Genomic DNA, 19,233 nt, shown 5'->3' with positions numbered 1-19,233 from the left:
CATCAACTCAGTATCTTCCAACACAGTCGGAGGAAGTGAAAGTAGTACCCAAAATGAACGCAAGCAGGTGGAAAGTGAGTGTTGCTTGCTCTTTTGTTCTTTCTTTCTTTTTTTTTTTTTAAATTCTGGGATGTGTTACACATTTAGTTGGAGAGGGACAGAAATTATCTTTTAAACATGCAAGACAAACAGCAATGCATATAAATTAAAACAGTGTAGAAATATATGGAAACTCCTGTAAGTAGGAGCCATGGCAACCTCTGGTGCTGGTGCAGCGCCAAGAAAGCATCATTTCTTCTTTAAACATTTGGTTGAATACACTAGTGATACCATCAGGGCCCGATTCCTTCTCCTTTAGAGGCCTGTTAATTACTGATTCTGTTTCTTTAATGGATGGTCTGTCTCTCCTTGTGTGAGTTTTGGTAATTTGTGTCTTTTAAGAAAACTGTCTGTTTCTTCTGTTACCAAACCCGTAGCCACAGGGCTGTCGGGAGAATTTCTTTGTTGTCCTTTCAGTGTCTGTGGAATTCATAGTGATGACCCTGCTTTCATTCTCTATTAGTAAACTGGGTGTTCTCCTTTTGTGTTTCTTTATTAACGTGGTGAGATAGAGGCTAGGATTTTTTTTTTATTTTAGAGAAGAAGAAGAAAAATAGAAATAAAGTAAAATAGAGTTTCAAATCAGGCTAATAGGAGAGTAACAATAATTAATACATTACATATTGCTATCTTCACAGTAGTTATTCAGAGGAAAATATATAGGCATGAAATATTATCCAGACAATATTAGCATAAATCTTTCTTTTCAGTGAACAAGAGAAACTAGCTGTGTAACTATCTTAACTATCTTGAGTATATATATATATATATATATTTTTTTTTTTTTCCCTTTTCTCTTCCTTCCTTTCCCCTTCCCCTCATCAGTTTCTTTTCTTTTGAACATTTTCTTCCAATTCACAATATCTGTTGTGCATTATGGACCTTATTCACTCATTCAGCTTCTCACACTAGTAAGATAATATGATATTTACACATATGGGTCTGATTTATTTCATTTATGAGTATGGTCTCAAGTTGCATTCATTAACCTATAAAAGTCTTGAGTTTATCCTTCTTTATGGCTGAATAGTACTCTATTTTTTTTTTTGGTTTTTCTCCGGTACCGGGAACCGAACTCACGACCTTGCGCTTGCCAGGCAGGCGCTTTGCCGCTGAGCTAAATCCCCAGCCCCGAATAGTACTCTATTATATAGGAAAATGAGATTTTTTTAATCCATTGCTTGATTGATGGACATTTGGGTTGTTTTTCATATTTAGCTATTATAAGTTGTGCTGCTATAAACATATGTGCGCATATATCACTGTGGTATGATGTTTTTAATTCTTCTGGCAAAATGCCCAGAAGAAGAATTGCTGGGTTGAATAGGACCTTTAATCCTAGTTTTTAAAGGAATCTCCACACTGATTTCCATGGTTTTTGCACCAATCTGCACTCCCTCCAACAGTGGAGAAGTGTTCTTTCTTCCCCACAGCCCCATCAGCACTTGTTATTGGTTGATTTCTTGATGATAGCCATTCTTTCTGGAGTGAGATGGAATCTCAATGTTGTTTTATTTTGTGTCTTTCAAATGACCAGTGATGTTGAACATTTTTTTATATATTTATTTGCCATTTGTAATTCTTCATCTGAGAAGTGTGTGTTCATGTCAGATGCCCATTTTTGGACTGGGTCTTTGAATTTGGAGGAGGAGTGGAAATTTTATTGATCTTTTCTGGAAACGAACTTTTGGTTTCATTGAATTTCCTAATGTTTTATTTCAATTTTATTAATTTCTATTTTCATTTTTATTATTTTCTTCTACTGGTATTAGACTTAAATTGCCCCCTTTTTCTCTAATTTCTTCAGATGGAAATGTACATTGATTACATCCTTTTCCTCCTCCTTTTGTTCATCTTCTCCCACCTCTTCCTCCTCTCTCTCTCCTTCTTCTGTTCCTCCTCCTTCTCCTCCTCTCCTCCCCTTCCCCTTCTACTCCCTCTCCACCTCCCTTTCTCCTCCTTCACCTTGTAGTACTGAGGCTTGAACCCAAGGACTTCATACCTGCCTCCATCCCCAGCCCTCACCCACCTTTTAAATAAAAATTTGAGACAGGGTCTTACCAAGTCTCTGTGACTGGGCTTGAATTCGATCCTCTTGCTTCAGCCTCCCAGAGTGCTGGGATTATAGTTGTGTGTCACCACACCCAGCCATCTTCTTTCATAATATATACACTTAAGGCTACATATTTCCCGCTAAGCACTGCCATTGCTACATTCCATACATTTTGATAAGCTGAGTTTTCATTTTACTCAGTTCAAAATATTTTGAAATTTCTCTTGAGACTTCTTCTTTGACTTTGGAACTGCTAATCCAAATGACACATTTTTTATAAAAATAGCAGTATTTTCCAAAATAAAAAGAAGCAAGATTTAGCATTGCTTTACCTTTTTGTAAATCTCTTACCATCTGGCTTAATGGAAGCTGCTGAACTCTCCTTTCTTATTTCTGCTTCTGCCTTTGATCTGTGCTGATAATGACATAGGGCACATAACCTCTGGAAAATTCTACTGTACATTTGAGAGAGAACAGAGAGATAAATAGCAAATAGCATCTTAACATTATTGTGAAAGTAGTTTTGACTTTGTTGACACTTACAAAGGTCTTGTACAGTCCCAGAATTCCCCTAGACCACTCTTAGAACATCACTCCTCTAAAATAATTGAGAACTTTTAGACATTACATTTTAACTGGCTGTCACAACCACTGCAATTCTTTTACAACGAACATGCAAGATTGATTTCTTGACTCTGTAATTGTAGTACCTCACTAAGTTGTCCTGGCTCATCAGTAAGAATGGATAAGTCTCAGCTCCAGAGGAGCCACCTGAACTCCCCGAGCAATGAGCAGAGAGAGGTTCACAGCATGGTGGCAGAGGACAGACATGATACCTAACCGAGCTGGCCCTGAACTTGCCTGTCAGAGAGACTCCTTCACTGCCAGGAGGCCAGGAGCTGCGGGGTCACCTTTGTCTTCTCAGTCATGACACAAGTTTTATCTTTGTGCATGGATAGCTGAACAGGGTGTGCACTTGTGCCACTTCTCTTTACCTCTAGATCTATAGACCTGCATAACTATTTTAGACTTTTAACATTTCAATACCTTTCATTTTTGTTCCCCTTTATGGGTTTTCCTCCACCTTGTTCTGTGAAACGATCTCCTCATTTTATAACTATTCCAGTAAACTTTAAAAAGAACTTTTCAGCAATCATTTTAAATTTTTAATAATCTCCAAGTCCTTTTTGTTGTTTTCTGGTTGTTTCTTTTCTGCACGGCATCTTGGCCACAATATACTCTCATACCTGTATGGAAATGTTTGCTTTGTTAGAAATTCTCTGCTGTTTCCTGCAACATTTCTATTTCTGCTGGGGCTGGTTTTTGCTCATCTAGTGTTTAGTCCATAAATGGCATGGATGAGGGTTCCACAAACACTGTTGTTCATTCTTACTCAGTGTGAGATGAAAAGTTAACTTAAAATGCCCTGTAATGGCATTGTGAGCTTGTGGGTTTCTCTGGGGAAGCCCTGCATGCCTGAGCATGACAGCCTTTCTTTCCTCTGAGTTTATTGTTTTTCTTAAGAAGAAACCCTCATTTCCTGCCCAGACATAAGTGTGCTATGCCGAAGAACTGATTGTTTTGTATTTTTTCCTTTCAAAGAGTGCCCGGGTTTTCATCCCATATCTCCTTCCAAAGCCTTATGCTTCCCTGGCAGGGGGGATGCCATGATCGTAAAGTACTACCGCCTCTCCGCTAGTCTGCAGGACCCACTGGATACTTTCCTCACCAAAGGAGAGAATCCTTCACTCATAGCAATTAATGTTCCTCTGACCACTTATTCTCTTCAAACGCTGGTTTAATTTCTCATCTAATTTCCTCTCTCTCATTATGACTTAAATTCTTTTACTATCATTCTAGGGGACACTCTAGAGAAAGAAAAGAAAAGCACTTCAATCAAGCATCTTTAACCAGAAGTCTTTTTCTTTTTTAAGGAAGTCAGTGAAGAAATGAGATTTAATTCTATCCAAATGAATGTGTCAGGAGTAGGAAGTTTCAATGATCCTCTTATAATGGGATTAAAAACAAATCCTATAAACCTTGACACCAGGTAGAAACACAGAGAAGTTTTTAAAGGTGTTATCAACAAGAGGAAAATTTCATAAATAAGAATCAGAGTTACAAGCCTTTTTTAGTTGAGGATTTACTTTCTCGAGTATGGTCTAAATGTCTAAAACCCAAGAATCTTAAAGGTCTCCATACATAACCTCCACAGGTAGGTTATATACAGAAAATCAGGGTCTCATTTTAAATATTCACATGAATTTCCATGTTGGACCAGAAACAAATACTCATATCCTTGTGACTATTCTAATTCAAACATTACCAGATGAGAGTGTTTGAACAAATTTTGTGATGCCAAATGCCATTTTCCCCCAGTGGTAATAGATGAGAGAGGGATATCTTTAGATCTTTCTAAGGTTTCTTTCTTTGTTGTTAACTAAGAAGACTTGCCTTTTAGTGTTCGTTCGGCAAAAATCTCCTTTTTAAAACTACTCTTTTATCTGTAACTTTTTGTTATAGCCTGTATCAGTCTGAGTTCTGTATAGAAACAGAACCAACTACATATATTAAGAGATTTATTATAAGGAACTAGGCTCACAAATTAGAAAGGCTGGCGAATCCAAAATCTGCAGTGTGAAACCCAGAGAGCCTGTGTTACAGTTCCAGTCAGCAGTAAGTCTGCTAGAGAATCTCCTACTTAGAGTGGCTGATCTTTTTTGTTCCACTTAGGTTTTGACCGATTGAATGAGCCCACCTACGTCACGGAAGGCAATCTGTCTTATAGCAATCACCTACGTAAATGTTAATGTTATCCAAAAACTTTGCCCAAGTTGACAAATAAAATTAATCATAACAATACCTGTAAAGATTTAGCATTTTTTAATTCAGCATTTTCCTAGAGATTCAGGTTAGTGTTGATGAGAACAGGATGAATCCTTTCACTATGTATTGTTTTTAATTTTTGCTGAAAAGCCCCATTTTCTTCCATTTCACCCTCCATTATTTCCTAAATGAAAATTCCCCGAGACTACTTCTTTTATGTCTGCTGGGTCTCCCTTGACCATCCTCATGTCTCGACTTACCTAGCTGTCCCCAGCCTTTTAGAAACTCAATAGCTCCTTCCACATTCTATTATTTCACAGGGTGGTCACAGGGGACCAGAGCACTAATGAGCAAGTTTCACATGAGCTAATTTTCAAGCATTTCAGAAAAAACAAGGTGGAAATCGCAACTGCAGTAACGATGCCATTTCCTTTCCTTATGAGCCTGCGGGACCAAGCCCTCATCTCTGAGCAAATGTATGAAGTAAGTGGGAAGTTCCTTGCAGTGGTAAAGCAGCCGCGTGCTCTGTTCTGCCCAACTTCACGGTGCAGCCAATGGGCTGAAAGGCCTTGTAGTGATGGAGCGGGAATTCTCCCAGGCGCAGGGCATCTTGGGCACGTTTGTACTGCTACAGCAAGCAGAAACACCACATTGACATCCAGGATTTGGAGGCAGATTTATTTAATATAGAATAGGCACTGACAAGGAATCAATCCTTATAAAAATGTCAGGCCCTGATCCTTGGTATTTGGGGCTTATATGGGATAAGCAAGCAGGGAGTACAGAAGCGGAGTATTTGGTGGTTATTGATTGATTCTTATAATATGCATCACAGTGACCAGCTGTTTCTAGGAGACAGAAGTAACAGGAAATTGTAACAGGAGCTGTTACCTGGGCAACTAACAGACTTGCTGGGAGGGCATTTTCTGCTATAGTATAACATACTAACAACTCACTACATTTAAAGTCAGTAAGCAGTCCAGGCAGGGCCTTATTACAAAGCCCTCTTATTTCAAACACTCTACCGTGAGAGTTTTGAAACTCACAGGCTAGTTGTGTCGCACTAGGATAAATTTGAAAGTAGATGCTTGCTACTCTCTCTCTCTGAGTGGCTTCTTATTCTTTAGACTTTTCCAAAGTCCCAGAATGCAGATAAAAGACACTGATGGGTCCCCTGGGGCGACTGAGGACAAAGCATCCCTGTGACTTTGGAACTGTGATGTTTCTTTGCCCTTAGATGAGGCTCACAGAAGAGGAAGATGGTCACTTGGCTTCCTAGAGTCCTTCAGGCCAGCCCAGCCCTGGGAGAGGACAATGGCTATTGTCCAGTCAGCAGAAGGGTCACTTTGGAAAAATTCTGGCCTGGCTCTTAAAGCTCCACACAACATTCAACTTTGAGCACACTTTTATTCTTTTTTAAGATTAAGTTTATTGGTACAGTTTAGACATTCCTCATAGGGAATCTGTACTCGTGCATGATATGTCTTAGCGCCTCTTTTTTCCCAATTACCCTCCCCTCCCTTCAACCCCTCTTCCCCTCCTTATCTACAAAGCTTTGTTTCCATTTTAGTCTTTAAAGTTACTATTTCTTTTCAACTATACATCAGTGTCACAGAGCCAGGTTCACAAAAATAATGGTCTATATCGCAGAGGGCACTTAAGCAGTCACCCAAATATACGCCAGATTCTAATATTTTGTGAGATAACAAATTGTCAGTATATTAATCTGTCTTTTACAACCCATAACTCCAAGGCCACATAATTCTCCATTCAATGTCTTTAAGAATTTTCAAGATGCTTGCACAAACCTGGTCCCAGTGACAAGAGTGGTGTATGATGTCCTCAATGAACTGGAGAAGACATTCCACCCATCGCTCCTGAAAGTGTTGTTCAGCAAAACCAACCTGCAGGCCTATCCTAATTTAAATAAGATTCTCAGAAGCTTCCAAAATGGTAACTAGAGCTTGCAATGACTTCTAGGGGGGTTAAGTCCAGTCCATTCACTCATTCTTCATTCATATTTGACAAGGGAAATACAGCGGTGGAGTAAACATGCATGACCCATGTCTTCCCAGAGTTTACACACAGGCCAGGTAATCCCACAGAAATGTGGGCTTTGTCCTCCAGGTCAAAGTCACCAGAGGAGCCCAGCCCAAGCCCAGGCATGGGGAGGGGCAGCACAGGAGAACTGTGAAGTGTGAAAGGGAGGCTGAATCACACAGGTGGGTGGGAGATGTGGAAGCCATTTTGGAGAGTCTGACACCTAACTCTAAAGAATTTGATATTTCTTTTTTGGGGAAATAAGGAAGCAATAAAGGATACTGTAGCAGGGAAAAGTAGATGTCAGTAGGAAGAATAGAATGTGTTGAATCTGGGAAAACTATACCTTGGTTAGAAGAAGAGCTCTCTCGTTTCCCTGTTAGGATACATTCAAGTCAGAGGAAGTGACAAAGGAAATCAAATACTCAGACTCAGATTCTGGGTCAATATCCCATCTGCAACCAGGACGCCCCTAGGCTGTGGGTACCCAGGGAATGGTGTTACCTTTACAGCAGGTATCTCTGCAGCTCTGACCCTCTCTGTGTTAGTCAGCTTTCTGTCACTGTGAGACAAACAGCTTAAAGAGGAAATGTTTGTTCTGGCTCCTGGCTTCAGTGCTCGCTGTCTCCTGGTGAGGCAGAACATCGAGGCAGAGAGCAAAGCTGTTCACTGCTGGTGACTAGGAAGCAAAAGGAAGGAGAGAAGGACTGGGGTCCCAGTATCACCCCCAGTGAATGATGTAGCTTCCTGCCTTGAGACCCCACATCCTAAAATCTCCACCAACTGCTGATAGCACTACAGGCTGTTGCCCAAGTCAACGTAGCCTTTGGGGGCCATTTACTCTCCATGGACTTAGGGACCCTGTTCCATAGGGTGGGTCAGCCCCACCGCCTGCATCCCATGTGTTACTCTCCCGTGCTTCCCAGCCTCACCAAAGCCTGCACAGGGGCTTCCCATGCCTTCTCTGTCCCTCTGGACCACACAGAACCCCCTGTGTCCCCCTCCAGGTGTGACATCAGTGTGTTCTGGGTGTGGGAAAGCAACAACTGTCTCCATAGGCCCTCTTTGCCTTACCCCTCCCGCTCCCCAACCCTGGTGGCTATTGCCCCCAAAAGGTATGCTCCCTTATCAGAGTTTCTGGGTGGCATCTTTCCTCACTTCTGTTTTTTTTTTTGTTTTTCTCCCTGTCTCGTGGGTCTTGCTTCTTCATCTGTGTTTGCTGGGTCACTCTGAAGTACAGCTCTGAAGCTCAGTGCCTGGAGCTGGCTTCCTGCACCTCCCATTGCCACCTCCCTAGGTCACTGGCTCAGGAGTGGCAATGGTCCCTTCCTGTTTGTGCCATTCAGAAAGCAGGTTTGCCTTGGTTTCTCAGTTATCACCCATTCCACTGGGGAATGCCAGCTCTTCTTCACTGCTATCTTTCTTTTTCACTAGATCATCTTCCCTGACTCAAACCAATGGTCCTCTCTCTTTTTCTCTTCTCCTTCTTTCTCCCCCTTCCTCATTCTTTCCTTTTTTCCTTTCTCTGTTCTTAAAAGCTGTTGTGTCCCCCCCTCACCCTCTCTCCTTCTCTCTTCCCTCCTTTACTCCCTCCCTCATTTTTCTTTCTCGGTTTTGTTGGAGACAGGATCTTGCTGTGTAGTTCAGGCTGGCTTTGAACTCATTATGTAGTCCCAGGCCGGCCTTGAGTTCACAGTGATCTTCTTGCTGAGGCCTCCCGAATGCTAGGATTACAGGCCTGTAGAGTAAGATTGGAGCCTGCTGTGTGGGATGTAGAGCCCCAGAAAAATAGAATCAGAAAAAAAACCCAAGACATGCACAGGACATATCATAAGGAGCATCACAGCCATGAAGAAGAGAAGAACTGAGAGATGCAAATTCTTGGTGTAGAAGTAACAACATGTGGTGACTGAAAAATGAGAAAGAGAAAAAAGGGAACGAGGTTGGGCAGAAGCAGAGCCTGGCTCTGAGCGGGGGTTCCTAGATGAGGTCCTGGGAGTGAGTGGCCATCTGCGCAATGAACGCCGGAGTTCAACGGGAAGCCTGAGGTCTCCCTCGGCCCCGAGTCCTGTTGGTTAGATTCCTGTGTTTTGCTTCAGTTTCCCATGAATACAAGGCTCTCCTGAGGACAAATGGAGCAGACACTGAAGAGATGCCCCGAGTACCATCGGGCGGTGGGAAAGGTAATTATGGTTCAAGTTACCAGTTGCCTCATTGAAATTGTTGGCCTGTCTGCAGGAAGGGACACTGTCCTTCCTTCCCTCTTCACCAACACAAGCACACACTTCTGTGCACCCCGTGGTGGTGGTCCCCAGGTGTGTGGCAGGGATGGGGAGAAGGAGGCTAAGTCTCTTAAGGGAGGGGCTCCTGGGGGAAGGGCACAGGAGAATAAAAATGTAGATTAGGAGTCAAATAGAGTTTCCTAAGTGGGCCTGATTTTATCTAAATGGATCTGGAATCTCAACACAGATTTGTCACGTAGTGATGGGGATACATCTGGGGAAATGTGCTGTTAGACAACTTCTTCATGGTGTGGGCATCACACTGTGGACCTGCACTAGCGAAGACAGTCACATCAGTAGGCTACAAATCTGCAGGGTCACAGTCACATGTGTGGTTTATCCCGGACTACAGTGTCATTCAGTGTCCCATGAGTGGACTGCCAGGCCAGTGTTTGGGAAGAAAGAGATCATTTCAAACTTACCAGTCATGGACTGTGTGGGAATAATGAAATAGGATGTCTAGGAAGCAAATTTGAAAAGCTAAACAGGGAGAAAATGGGAAAAAAGGTAAGAACCTCATGGAAGAAGAAAAAGACAGAAATGCAAAGAGAGGGCCGAAGTTAGGAAGAAGGAGCTGAGTCAAAGTGATCTGTGAATAGCTTCATAGTGATGGTGTGGGCACAGTCGTGCATGAAGACACACTTACAGGCAGGAAAGGGAAGAGAAGACACTCCAGGGAGCCTAACAAGGTGCTCGAGAGGGTGGAGCAAAGCTTGGCTGGCACAAACATACCTTTATTCCAAGGCAGCAGTCCTGCATCTGAACATCAGAGCCCACCACGACCATATCTGGGTAGGTGTCCACTGTCAACTGTGTGTCATGTTCTTGTTTCTTTCCTCATTTCCCTGGGAAAATGCTGTACAAATAGATGAAGGAAGAGAATCAGAAGAAATGCCCAGATTATTACCTTATGATGGAGACAGTAATAAAGATTAAAATTACCTATTATCTTTTTATTTTTTTTTTTTTGCACTAGGCATTGAACTCAGGGCCTTTGTGCTGTGCTACATCCCCAGATCCTTCTTCACATTTTATTTTGATACAGGGTCTCACTAAGTTACTAAGTTGTCCAGTCTTGGCTCAGACTCAGTCTTCCTGCCTCAGTCTTTCAGAGTGGTGGGATTACAGGGAAGCACCACCACTTCTGGCTACTCATTTCACTTATTTATATTTGTTCAATACAGGTAGACATCTATTATTTCACGTGCTTTTCTGTCCATTTATTCATCCATCCACTAATCTATCCATCTATTCATCAGTTCTTCCATCTATTCATCTATCCATCTACCATCTCCACATCCATCCATCCATCCAGCCAGCCAGCCAGCCAGCCAGCCAACTATCCATCACCATCCACTACCATCCACCATCCCTGTTGCACACAGACTGCCCAGCTTTTTCTCAGGCTAAACAAGCAGCAAAGAAGGCTAAATTCAGACTGATTGGGATTTTCTTATGTATAGAACATAAACAAAGCAAGATAGAATAGAAAATATAGACAAAGTATTTAAATACAGAGCTGAGTGATTGTCAGTTTTGCCTAAATGGACGTGGAATCCAAACATCACCAGACTGGGTACGTTATCAGTGAGGGGAGATAATTTTCATCTCCTTCCTCTGTGGCTGTGCCAGGAGCACGGACTAATGAGTATAATCACAATGTAGAAAAGAACTTTGATGATATGGGAGATGAGGTAATATCCAGAGGTACTGAAATTCACATTTGTAGATTAAAATTTTAGTTTGAAAAATTAAAAAGTTAACTAGAGACAACAGACAGCACAATGGAAAAAAGGAGGCAAGTTCAGTTATTAAACAAAGGGCAGAGTTATAAGGTGGAGAAAGTTATGTTAAGGGAGAAACAGAAAATGTTATGAGTTGGAGGCATTGGGAAAGAGGCACCAAAGTTATTCACAAAGAAAAAGAGAACAAAAGAGGACAGACGAAAATTCAACAGAGCAAAAACTACCTGCAAAGGAGAAAGAAGAGACATTGGAGGAATTAATGGAAGAGTCACTGGACAGATCCAACTTCTGGTATAAGGATGAACATGTTGGCAGTGAGTTTTCAAATCACAGGGTCCCAGTTACTAAACTGGTGACTATCATATACTCAGAGGGCCTCTGCCCAGGCACTCTTCTCTGCTTACATCTATAACTCAATCTGAAAACATATGTTTCTGTGCTAGTCAGCTTTTCATCATTATGACTGAATACCTGAGGAAAACAACTTAAAGGAGAAAAGGCTTATTTTTGGCTCACAGTTTCAGAGGATTCAGTCCATGGTTGATGGTTCTGTCACCTTCAGGCTTGTGGTGAGGCAGAGCCATCATGTCAGAGAGTGTGGTGGAGGAAAGCTGGTCACACCATGGCAGTCAGGAGGCAGAGAAGGTAAGGGAGGAAGAGAGAGGAAGGGGCCAGGACCCAGATACAGTCACAGAGTCAGAAGAAAACGAGGAAGCCCACAGAGTTCTCCAGGTTCTGGAGAAGTGGACTGGGACCTGTACAAGACTTTAGTAAGAAACTAATTAGGTAGGAGCAAGAGGCTCTGGTGTGCTGTTGCATAGACAGTAACTATACATTTCAAGGAGCTACAGTAGAAGGAAGAGTTTTGAAAGTTTTTACCATAAAGAAATGACAAGTGTTGAAGAAGATAAATATGTTTAACCTGATTTAAACATGTGATGCGTAAATAATGTGAACATTACATAGTATCCAATTAATATGTACTACTTTGTAGGTCAGTTAAAAAATAAAAAAGACTTTGAGAATAAAAATAAAATCATGGCAGCGAAGAGGGAAATCACAGAGAGACAGAGAACAGGGAAATCGAGCCTGCCCACCGGGATAGGAGAGGTATAAAGTAATAGAGGTAAACAGATAATAGGAATGGGATTCAGTGATACAGAAAGAGAAAAAGCCATAGAGACAAGGGTAAGAAAAGCCGGCAGGAAGGACTCTGGGACAACTGAAGAGAAGCTCCCTGAGGAAGCAGATATGTGGGGGCAAAGCTGCAGGCAGAACGGGGAGAAGGAGAAGAAGCAGAGACAGTAAGAGAGAAAAAAGGAGCAGCAGGACCGCGTGGCTCTAGCTGTGTGGAACAGGCCCAAGGGTTTCCCCCCATGGTGGCGCAACACTCTGGGGTCTCTGCTTCCAGGTCGTAGTTCATCCTTTCCTTGTTCTCTGCAGAGATTTGTGATCCACAAACTCCCCACATGACTAACAGAGGAGGAGAGAAGGTGCTCAGTCTCCCACCAGACAAGGGAGGGGGCAATGACAAGTCTGATTTCCAGTGGCCTTTTGGTAAGGAAAACAATCTCCCCCTTCTTCTATCTCGTTCTTTTATTCTTCATATTTGCATATGTACAGATGGAATTACGTTCATTGTCTGCTTTGTTTTTCAAAACTGTGAGAGAGACAAAGGATAAAGCTGAGGCGAATGGCCGAGTCGGGGTATCCTGTGTAGAGGACATAGAAAGAGAATGTGCCTCAGTCAGGCTGTGGTGCTGGTGAGGAAGGGCCAGGGTGATCCTATTAAATGCACATCACACACAAGTATCAGCAGGCTATGGCAGCTGAGGTGGGGAGATTATTTCAGCTGCTTGTGGAAGTACTAAGTACTTAGACCTAAATTTTGCGAGTGACGGAAGTCTTGCAGGTTGGGAAGTCATGTGGGAAACTGTTGGGCAAGAGCTGACCAAAGAAATGTCTCTGATGCTGTGATTCCTATGAACGTGGGAGAACTTTTGCCAGCCCAGGGCTTGAGATCTTCAAGATTGAGGAAAATGTAGAAAATACTGGGAATTATGCAGGCATCCAGAGGGGTTAGGATAAAACCCAGAGAAACAGAGATAGAAAAGCAGAGACTGAGAGACAAAGTAGCAAGGGGCTAACTTCAGTGAGAAACAAGATGTAGAGGAAAAGTTAGAGAAAGGTGCGCAGAGGCAAAAAATACTACCAAAAATCATCATCATCATCATCATCATCATAATATGGGAAGGAAGCGGAGAGGAAGCTATGCAGAGAAAGAGGTGAATCAAATAAACAATTTCTAAAGAGTAAAAACTGTGTTTAAGGGAAGAAGTCACACTTAAGTAAGACTCACTAGATAGAGCAACATCCAAAAAAGGGGTCTCTCTCTGTAGGGAATTTCCAATTGAGGTCTCCCCAAGTAGAGTGACTGTGAGATACACCCAGAGTTCTAATCTTCCTCCTGGCATTTTCACCTGCTCTCAGATAAGGGAATGGTTCTCAATTGCATGTCTGCCAGGCTGGCCTGTCTTGCAAACACATCCTTCCACATACCTGAGGGTGCTTATTCTAGAACTTTCTCCATCACAATGTTTTTCAGAAACCGAGGACCCCCAGTAGAAACCAATGTCTTTCTGACACCAGAAGCTCCTGTCTCTCCAGGCTTCCCTCTCTCAGTAAAGAATAAGTGCCCTGAATTCTCTTGCACCCATCCTTCTCATTTTCTTCACTTCCACACAATTGCTATTTGCAAGACATATATCAGACTCTATTACTTTCCAACTATGCCTGGTGATCTTTGTTGTCTGATCATCCAGTTGCTTACCCTTCCTGGAGAGCTTTGTGGCTTTTGTCCACCACAGGGCTGCACCTTACATCCTCTGCCTCATCTCCACCAGCAGCATCCATAGCTCCAGAGTTCGCGACATTTGGATCTTTCTTTTCTAAGGGAGCTATTTGACACACCATTCCCTGCATTGGGTGCTGTTTCCCTGGCTCCCTCTGCTCCTTCTCCCCTCTCTGACCTCACTCCTATCCCACGGTGGGCGTTCCCAGTGCGCAGGAAGAGAAAGGGGGAGGATACAGTGTGGAAAAAGAAATAAATGAGATGAGGAAAGATGGTAAACAGCAGAACGCAGGAAAAAAAGACAGGAGCAAAAGAAGGGGCCAGAAACACATCTGAACAAAGAGAAGTATCTGGAGACACTGGCTGCTAGAAACCAGGGCAGACTCGAGGCAGTGCGCAGAGCAGAGGAAAGGGGAGAGGAGAGGAAGGAGGGGAGAGAACTTGGCGGTGGAAGGAAGCAAGCTGGAGGAGGGTGGTGCCTTGGTGACGGTGACAAGTGTGTCCACCTGCATGCGAGGTGAACCCAAAGGGCAGGCACTGGAGTCCGGGCAGATGCAGTCCTACCCAGGAGACACTGGGCTTCCCACACCTTCATGATGAGTGCCCGCCATGAGTTCCCTTTGGAGGTACACGGTGCCCTTGGCTGTGGACAGAGGGATTTCATTTCTTTCCTGCAGAGAACAGTGACGACTGTGTGGAGATGTCTGAGGCAGAGGAGCCCCAAGAAACCTCAAGCTCCCCTGCAAGACACGGGCCTGGTAAGGAAGCACTGTCTTTTTTTATTAGTGTATGTTTTTGATCCATAATAATTATATTCATCTCGGGGAGTTGGTGTATATACATATCCCATTTTGATCATTTGTGTGCCCAGTCCTCCTGCCTTCCCTTCCCGCTTCCCCGATTCCCCTTCTCATCTCCACAGAGTCTACTTCCACGTTTCCTACCATCACTTTTTTAGTTTGTTCTTCTATGTTATTCACATTTCAGGTTTCAATAGTAGAGAAACCGTGCAACAGCTAACCTTCTATGTCTGATTTAGTTCATTTAGTGTTACGGTCTCAAGATTCATCCATTTTCCTACTCACGACTCAAACTTATCCTTCTCTGTGGCCAAATAGCACTCCACGGTGAAGGAGTCCAGCCTGGGCCTCAGGCCGGCAGCGGCCCTGCGCAGCGGGGTGTGCTGCTGGTGCATGCTGACTGTACTCTAGCGAGTCTGGCCTGTTCTCAGAGACAGAGTTCTTGGCATTTACCTTGGCCCACTCGGGGAAACAAGGAAAAAATTCTCATGAATTCTTGTGACCCTTATTGGCAGCCTCTGTGGTTGCATGTGTGTACTGGAGGAGTAGGCACCAAGGAAAGACAGTGTCCTTTTTCCTTTGCACTCTTTCTGCTGAAGACTCTACGGTGTGATTTCGATCCCTGCGCATCCCTCCTTTTCTCCAGACTTCCCGGCTCTGCCTGAGCACAGAGGTGTGTTTCTGGGTCCTTCTGCATGGTCCATTTTGTCTTTGTTTCCCTTCAGTGTCCTGTGACCCTGAAGCTCCCCAGATGACTGATGGAGACGCAGCAGAGGAGGGGCCAAGCCAAGCACCGTGTCACGAAGAAGAAGGTAATTGGGCCTTCTAGGCCCAGTCACTGACGAATCTTTGTTTGCCTGTCTGGAGGAAGGAAAATCTCTCCGTTTCCCTCCTATTCTCCCCACTCCTTTCATGTACCAGACAGAAGAAAGGTGCAGAGCCTTTGGAAGGGTCAGAAACAGAGACAAGGAGATGGCAGGGAGGGACCAAGGGGATGGACTGATGGGCCCTGTTATCCTCCAGGTCAGGGAGCTGCAGAGGCAGGAAGGTCTTAGGACAGGGACATCTGCCTAGAACTTGAGCTGCATGGATTTTCCTGGTTGTCTTGGGGTAGGCTTTCCAGCTATGACTTCCCTCGGTCACACATGCGTCCTTTAAGGGATTTCATTCTATTCTGCAGAAGGTAATGGGCTCTGTTTGCAAAGGTTTGATGGAGAAGAGCCCCAGGGAGCCTTGTGCTCCCACAGAGACCTGGCTGGGGGAACAGAGGCAAGGGCTGTGTGGGCTGCAGGGTGTTGGAGGCTGAATTCTGAGCAGGTGTTACCTGGTGGATTTCCTTTACAATGAAAACATCCGGTTACTCCTTGAGTTCTATTCTGCACTTTTACTTATGGCTTTGGGGGAAATTCAAGGAGCAAAGAAACCTTGAGAAACCATATGACTAGGGTCTAGTTTGATGTTAGATCTTGTGTTCATATATTCAGGTGTACTAGAAGTACACTAGGAAGGCAGAGCACACTTTTGTTTTTTCCACACATTTTGACACTATTATTTCAATTCATACAATAATTTCTGTTCTCACTCCTTCTATGAAAATGGAAAAGTGTAGTATTCCTCTGCAGACTAATTACTTTTGTCATTTTGTAGCAAACTTGACAAAGCTTTCAAAGAAACAGTACACTTCTAATTAACAGAATTCAGGTGAACTATTTCTGAAACCAAATGCTATTTTAGATCAATATTCTTCATTATGTCATACTCTTAATCCTCAAAAACCTTAAGACTTAAGTAGGCCAATTGTTGTTAATGTTCTAAGAAGCTAGAGACACAAAGGGGTGTAAGATATGGGTGCTTTGTAAGTCCCAAGAACGATAGGAAGAACAAAGATCAGGTTCCTGGATGACACCATATGGGCTTTTAGTTATCTGATGCTGCCATGTTTTGTTTTGTTTTGTTTTGTTTTGTTTTGTTTTGTTTTGTTTTGTTTTGTTCTGAGACAGGGTCTCACTATGTAGTTCAGACTGGGCTTAAACTTGCTTATATAGCCCAGGCTGGCCTCAAACTCACAGCAATCCTCCTGCCTCAGCCTCTGGAGTTCTGGGATTAGAGGCATGCACCACTATGCCCAGCTGTTGCCATGATTTAGGGCTCAGTCCATGGTCTAAATCCAAAGTGAAAACCCAGAGGATTCTATCAGGGTTCAGTGGAAAGAGATTTTATTTAGCAGGTAAAGAATGCATAGGAGAGAAGAGAAAAACATCAGAAGGAGTTAGAAAATATGTGAAGATCAGCTACTATTCTACATGGGTAGGAGGTAACCTGAAAAATAGAGCTAGAAAAGGTGAACATAGAGGCAATGTGAGTATGCGTAGTGTATCTCTCAAGGGGCAAAACACGGATATGTAAGAGGCTAGGAAATGTCAGGGAGAGAAAGTCCAGAGAGTAAAAGGAAAACATGTATGTACAATGAAGAGAAGAGGCTGCTTCTTAATATCTAACGGAGGACTGAATTCATTCTTTTTAAAAGCAAAAACCAGCTGTTCTCCAAACAGACACTCATGTTGGGGGAAGGAAGTAGGCTTGTGCAGGAACAGGCTGACCATTAGCTGGGAAAGCAGGGAACGACAACGTGGCCCTTACTGATTGGCTGACTGGTAGAAGCGGAGATGTGAGTGGTTGGCGCCTTTCAGAGCACTGTGCACTGGACCGAAGCCGTCACTGATTAACTGATTGTGCTGTTTCTTTTTCATTTGGCCAAAGAATGTGGGTTTTCCCAACAGCAAAGGAACTTTTAATTCTCAGTTTCCTTTTTAGGAAGTCTCTTATCCAAAGGTGCAAGTAGGACCATCCAGTTTGTCCACATCCAAATTATCTTGTCTGGGAAAGGACACTGGAAATAAAATTCTAGGACCCTGCATGAGTAAGAGTTATACCTTTGTTAGACGAGAGTGTTGAATCTGTGCAAGACTATGGAAGTGGTAATGATATTTAATGATGAATTGATAAAATGTCAGCAAATTGTTGAATGTTTTCAAACAGCAATAGGTTTCTACTGCTTGCAGTACCATCTAGAGACATTTCAAGTACAAAATCACAAGAAGCCTGGGTGAACATATTCACCTGCAGTTGCTTCAAGCCAACTAGATAAGCTATGGCTGTTAGCAGTGGGGCCTTTGACTCTGGTCATGTTTTGAACCAGTACCTCTAGAGAACGGCCTATTTTCTATGTTCAAACAAAATAAAAATATTTATGATAATGTGGGGGCTCTCACAGTATTGCTCCAAAACTTTGGTTCCAAAGTATTGAATATAGTCAGATGTAAGGAGGTCTGATAATTCTGAAAGATTGACCCCATGGTCTTCAAGACCCGATTCATCCTAGAAACTCTCTTTGAGTTACTGCTTTGGGGTCATTCTGAAAACTTTGCAACATTTCTTCACATATAATATCTTTTCTTCACCCAACAAAGCATGTGACCTCAACCACACTGACTTTTTATTATTTCCAGAGAACAGTATTTTCCTACTGGAAGATAAGCACTTTAGTGTTATTCTCAGGGCTACAAGTAGAAGAATAAAAGTAGAGAAAGAGGTGCAAAATGGAAAGAGTGTGACTCTGTTAGATCTCAGGTATGACCGCTGGAGCAGGGACTTTTTCCCAGGGAGCAGTTGTCTTAGCGCCATATGTCAATGTGCACCATGGTAGCAGAGGGGACTCTTCTCTGGCCACCATTTGCGGGATCCATGGACAGTAATTTCCTTGTTTTCATTAGAATCTGGTGAACTACAAGACTATCGCATGAATGAAGAAGGAGAATGTGAAGAGCTTCCTTCTAGCCCACTGCACCAAAATAAACAAGGTAATTTTAACAATAACGACAACAAATAAATAAAACCATGCATAGTTCTGGTAAAGAGGAAACAATAGGAGAGGAAGAGAGAGTGATGAGAAGAACCAGATATGGGGAGAAACAGTGAAAGGAGATTTCAGAGGAAGAAGTGAAGAGAGGGAACTAACAAGGATGTGGAGAAGAGGGTCACCAGAGTGGATGAAAAGTCTTCATAAATTGCATTTTTGTCCCCGGAGCAGAGCAATCAGGATATGAAACTGAGAAGTGTTCCTGTGTCATGTGTTGCCCCAAAGTTTCAAAAGGTCCGGAAGCAAGGACAGACAGTAGCGAAGCATGTGACCCCGCGGGTAAGGGTGCCTCTGATAGTGCTATCTGGGGACGGTGTGGGTACCACAGATCCCAGGCTAAGTAGTGGCAGGTGGTCTAGCAATCCCAGAATCCCTTTCTGCCTTTGCTTGACTTGAGTCTTTTGGGAACTGTAAGGAGGCAAGAAACCTTTATACAGTCATGTTTAATGGGATGGGTGGACTCTTTTGGTTATGTATACACGGTGTAGCACAAATACACTCTTTAAAATCAAGTAGCTGGGCATGGTGGTGCAGGCAGGAGGAACACAAGCTAGAGCCTAGCCTGGGCAATTTAGTGACTTAGTGAAAACCTGTCTCAGAATAAAAGGGACTTGGGGA

The 19,233-nt window shown here is 43.1% G+C and overlaps 1 protein-coding gene across 2 annotated transcripts in view; it reads left to right on the top strand.

Annotated features, from left to right (window-relative positions):
* Positions 1–19,233, top strand: part of Sp140 (SP140 nuclear body protein) — a 46,888-nt gene that overhangs the window by 898 nt on the left and 26,757 nt on the right. For both annotated transcript variants that reach the window (XM_013519811.1, XM_013519810.1), the window contains exons 2-10: positions 5,299–5,461; positions 6,763–6,931; positions 9,118–9,201; positions 10,045–10,092; positions 12,489–12,602; positions 14,574–14,654; positions 15,422–15,508; positions 18,470–18,556; positions 18,787–18,894. In XM_013519811.1, coding sequence (XP_013375265.1) covers positions 5,299–5,461; positions 6,763–6,931; positions 9,118–9,201; positions 10,045–10,092; positions 12,489–12,602; positions 14,574–14,654; positions 15,422–15,508; positions 18,470–18,556; positions 18,787–18,894 — 941 coding nt within the window. The remainder of the gene's footprint in view (positions 1–5,298; positions 5,462–6,762; positions 6,932–9,117; positions 9,202–10,044; positions 10,093–12,488; positions 12,603–14,573; positions 14,655–15,421; positions 15,509–18,469; positions 18,557–18,786; positions 18,895–19,233) is intronic.

The sequence above is a fragment of the Chinchilla lanigera genome, unplaced genomic scaffold (assembly GCF_000276665.1).
Source record: "Chinchilla lanigera isolate Chin_1 unplaced genomic scaffold, ChiLan1.0 scaffold00052, whole genome shotgun sequence".
Classification (NCBI taxonomy): Eukaryota; Metazoa; Chordata; class Mammalia; order Rodentia; family Chinchillidae; genus Chinchilla; species Chinchilla lanigera.
This window is presented reverse-complemented; position numbering and strand designations above follow the sequence as displayed.